This window comes from Cicer arietinum, chromosome 6 (genome assembly GCF_000331145.2).
Source record: "Cicer arietinum cultivar CDC Frontier isolate Library 1 chromosome 6, Cicar.CDCFrontier_v2.0, whole genome shotgun sequence".
In the NCBI taxonomy this organism is placed as follows: domain Eukaryota; kingdom Viridiplantae; phylum Streptophyta; class Magnoliopsida; order Fabales; family Fabaceae; genus Cicer; species Cicer arietinum.
This window is the reverse complement of record NC_021165.2, coordinates 64664928-64669563: the sequence shown is the minus strand read 5'-3', so window position 1 is coordinate 64669563 and position 4636 is coordinate 64664928. Positions and strand designations below refer to the sequence as shown.

Genomic DNA, 4636 nt, shown 5'->3' with positions numbered 1-4636 from the left:
AATCTCAATTCATGATTTTATTTGTATCTGTATCTATATATCTATATAAATCCTGTTTTATATTTCTATAACTCAATCAAGGAAATCACAGTTTCTTTAGTATGTGCATAATCTGAATGATTAAAAAAAGGTTCATAGGATCAAGGTTTAATCATAATCTGCATGGGAGTATATGAAGAGTGTGTAAGTTTGTGCAAATATCATTTCTGTTCTTCATAAGTAGTGACAGTAAATTCAAATCCTATTCTATCAAGTCCTGCATGGTCCATTTGAACTTAACGCCTGTATAGTTCTACAAAATGTACCAAAAATATACTATACATTGCCATTGAAATACATATACAAAAGTTATACTTCGTGCAAGAGCTAAACTATAAGCTTAATTTCCCACTTCCACCACATGTTGAACAGGATCTGCCAGAAGTGCATTTTGTACAGTAACTCCATTTCTTTGGAAGCCTGGTGTATGTAAAAATTGAGTTGAATGCTAAAATCAAAATTAAATTTTAGAGGAAAAGAGAGATAAGATAATTGTACCCGGCCGTGAATCGAGTAGCCATATTCTTAGCTAGATTTCTTGCCTTCTCCGCACTTTCATCAGAACGTTTTCTAAGCACAAACCCTTCACCTCTGCAGGCTGGACATATACCAGAACCTCCACAATCTTCACATACTTTGAATTGAATCTTTAATAGTTTCACATGAAAAAGTTGGCACACAATACAATCACATTTAAGAATAATCACATTTAGTGAAAGCATATCCTATATTGGTCATAATTTGAGAAAATGAAAGTGATAGAATGTAACATATGTCTCGGATATTTGACACGCTTTCAAAAAGAAGTGTTTGTGCTACATAGTTCGGATATTGCTAAGTTTATTAGTACAAAGAATTATTAATTTTTTGCCACTAACAATAAAGATGGGTGACTGACCTCTGTGGACTCAGAAGGTTTGGATCTCTTCACAAGAAGAGTGGCTGCTGCCCCAACAAAAGTTGCAGCTACTGCCACTGAAACTGCAGTCTCAGGCAGTGCAGATGAGATTGTGTATGATCTCCTTCTATGCAATTGTGATTTCACATCTAATCAAAAAATAAAATGAGATTAGCAAATACAACTTTCCCCTTTCATTTTACAACATCAATGTAAGGTAGCCATTAGTTCTTATCAGTGGATCTCTTGCTTAGTTTCCCTATAAAACAAGTTCAAGTGACAATTGTAGGTAATTACTTATATTTTTTAATAATGGACCAAGGTACCTTAGGAATGATTTAATTGTGCCCGTGAACTCAAAAGAAAGAAATTGAAACAAAATGGTGTGAAGTTACACCATTTTTGAACCAATTTCAACTCCAAGTAACTGGTAATTTTCATCATAATGAGCAACCGATTCTGTTAAGTTTTTTAGCAGAGCAACATGACAGTCAGGGATGGATTCAGAAGATATCAAAAGGGAGCAACATGCATATGGCATAATTGTATGGACATAAAAATCAAGTAACAGATATGGAACTGAGGTATAAAAAGTGCATGTGCATAATAATGGTTGATTTTGGTTCCCCAATAATTTGTTTAGTGAACTTAACCCCTTTCTTTTCTTTTAAAATAAGTTAGCAGAATCTTCACAAACTAAATAGATTAAATCATTTTATACATTCTTCCTTTTAAAACTTACCAATCAAAGCATCAAATTTCACTCAAAATTAAAAAGAAAATCAATTTTTTTCCTCTTTTAATCATAATCTCATACTCTACAAAATTCATTCAAAGTTATTAGGACCCATTTACTTTGTCAAAACATTATCTATTTTCAATCTCTAAAATTTGTGTTAAATTTATTTGCTAACAAATAGATAACAGACTTTCTAAAGTAACAATTGTCTACATGTGTGAAAACAATGAAAATGCAAAAGAGTTATTTCGATTATTTCAAACAATGTATCATCTCTGGTGAGTATTTCATCTTGTCTCTATCACGATAGTTCACTTCAAGAGTTTCACATCTTCTTCTTTACAAGTTAAAATGAATAGATATTTAGAAAATAAAAACAGAATACGTTTACACAAAGTAAACGGACCCTTAAGTTATGTTTGTTTCTCAATTTCTAGTTTTCTTCAATTTCCTATGCCGGAGGCCTAGAGTACTAATTTGAGCAGCAATATGAGAACTCTAACAATTTAAAGTGTTACCAAAAGCATTTTGTTTCCAATCCTCTTTTCCAACATTAGTAAGGTACATTATCTAGTTATGATATATGATTATTGATGAAATTGAGTCAGTACCTAAAACTACTAAATCTCTGTTTATAATATTAAGAGATTGAACAATAACCTAACCTAACAAGATAAACAAGACATACAACATTATATTGACATGTACTTGACATTTACCAACTTTCAGATCAATTCAATTATACCAATACAAATAAAGACTTCTCTAATAGGGTTTTCACCTTCATCAACAACTTCAATTTTGACCTAAAAAAAAAACAATTGAGCACAACTGCAACATAAAAGAATATAATGAATTATACCAACACTAAATAGCAATCCAATTGTTCTTAAAAATGATGAAGGTGAATTCTACCTAACCAAACTATTCATCCATAAAGATAGCAAGAATTAATGTATTGGCAAGGTGGCTCCACCGAACTAAGTAAAAACAACGTTACATGCATACCAAAATTAACTACTAGCTTTATGAAATTTCAGTAAGCATATAAATATAAATAACTGAGAGTATAAGAAGGATGATTGGTGAGGAAGAAATTTAAATCTCACTGAGAGAGAAGCAACTAAGTGATATAGGACGCTGCTGCACAACAAGATCCATTTAGATAAATGTCCTGTCCACCAACTGATGGACCCTTTCTGCTTCCTTATCCTTTAAATATTGTTCTAAACTTCTTGTTGATAGCAAAATATCATTGGAACGAAAAACAGAGTAGTACAAAACAATTGGTTTATAATATAAATAAGTTATATATTGTTTTATTCTTTATAAAATTGTCTGACTTTTAAGTTTGGTCAATACATTAATTTTCTTTAATTTTTACAGGGATATTGTATCTGTTTGGAATATTGTTTTTAATGTAATTTTGAAAAAAAATTATTTTACAAATGTACTTTTATTAAAAAATAAATTTTCTTTATCGTAATTTATTGTTTGGATTTTTTTATAAACATTGTTTTATAAAATTAAATTTCTTTGAATTATATAATTAAATGTACTTTTAATATATATTTACTAAAATTATATGTATTTTTTAAAGTTTTAATTGTCACGTGTAGTAGTGAATAAATTGAGAACAAATTATGTAAATGAAAAATAAAAAATGCAAAAACAAAATGGGTGATATTTTTGCTCAAACCTATTTCTAAGGTAAAATTAAATTTACCGACAGTAATTTTAAAGTAAGTTAAACAAAAAGTCAAAATATATTTGCTTATTAAATATTACATTTAAACCAAAGAAATAGAAAATTAAATATGCTCACTATGTAGGACTATAAATATAACTTTTTGCATATAACTTGATGACAATGAAAATTAAAATTAAATGAAAAAAATTATAGAACTAAATTTAAAAATTAATAATTTTATAATGACTAAAATATATGTTTATTTATAATGCATTAGTATAATTATACTTCTAATATAAAATAAAATAAAATAAAAATAAAGCATATTTTAAAGTATATTTTTCTATTCAATTGCCTTTGTAATTTTTTATTCAATCGATTAGAAAAAAAAATCAAGTTCTATAAATATTTTAATAATTTATAAATAATATGTAATTCAATTATTAATGATATAATTTCATAGTTTAAAAAAATATGTTTATTTTCAAATGTACGGTAGAAATTTTTCTAAAAAATATTATTTTAATATTAAAAAGATTGCACAGAAGAACTGCCAAAAAAAAAATATGAAAAGTGAAATAAATTGTGCAAATTAGTTTTTTAAAAGATCCGATGAAAAACAATTGGCGTTTGTTAGTAAGTCAGTTCGACTTCGAAACATGGTGGAATGATCCATACTGAGAGTTTGAAAATGAAGAGCTATAAATTATGCTCAAACAATAAAATTGGAATTAACTAATCTAGTCTCTAATGTCTAACGGTAAAACTCTCCCACATGCGCTCTTAACCAAGAGCTGTTAAATATGTTTCGTCAATATTGGGTAATTGAGTGAAGTAATTAACAAGATTTTATAGCCGAAATGGAGTGAGATCGTCTAATATATATGACATTCACAAAATGTCACCTTGAAATGCCATTGTACGGACTATTCTCTTAAGATAATTGAGACTCATTTTAAGAAATTGATTAAAAAAATTGCACAACATATACCGGGATAGTTTAACGGATATCTATTAATAAAATAAATAAATATTTTAATTAATATTAATTAATGAAAATGAAAGCGGATATAATGTTAAACATATATTATATAGACGGAACCCAAGCCACCCTCACCGATGTTAAGGTCGGAGAAGGAGAAGAAGTGAGGTGATTGATTGGCTCGGCGTTGAAAGAGAAACTTGTGGAAGCTGAGCGTGTTGGAGAAGTCTCTTCAATTTGCGTCCAATTTGGAACCACCCATTATACCTTTTTCTTCTTTCTTTTCTT

The 4636-nt window shown here is 28.6% G+C and overlaps 1 protein-coding gene across 1 annotated transcript; it reads right to left on the bottom strand.

Moving 5' to 3' along the window:
- Positions 1–173: 173 nt before the first annotated feature.
- On the bottom strand, positions 174–2948 carry LOC101504193 (uncharacterized). Its single transcript, XM_004505993.4, has 4 exons — positions 2786–2948; positions 938–1086; positions 538–686; positions 174–459 (listed from the first exon to the last, which is right to left on the bottom strand). The coding sequence occupies exons 1-4, from the start codon at positions 2835–2837 to the stop codon at positions 372–374; spliced, it is 438 nt and encodes a 145-aa protein (XP_004506050.1). The 5' UTR covers positions 2838–2948; the 3' UTR covers positions 174–371.
- Positions 2949–4636: the final 1688 nt, after the last annotated feature.

Bases quoted from the DNA above. Each gene is read 5' to 3' on its own strand.
- LOC101504193 (XM_004505993.4), bottom strand. From the start codon at position 2,837: ATGGATCTTGTTGTGCAGCAGCGTCCTATATCACTTAGTTGCTTCTCT. The intron at 1,087-2,785 runs GTGAGATTTAAA...TTTTTTGATTAG, and splicing joins ACTTAGTTGCTTCTCTCTCA to ATGTGAAATCACAATTGCAT. The intron at 687-937 runs GTCAGTCACCCA...AAACTATTAAAG, and splicing joins AACCTTCTGAGTCCACAGAG to ATTCAATTCAAAGTATGTGA.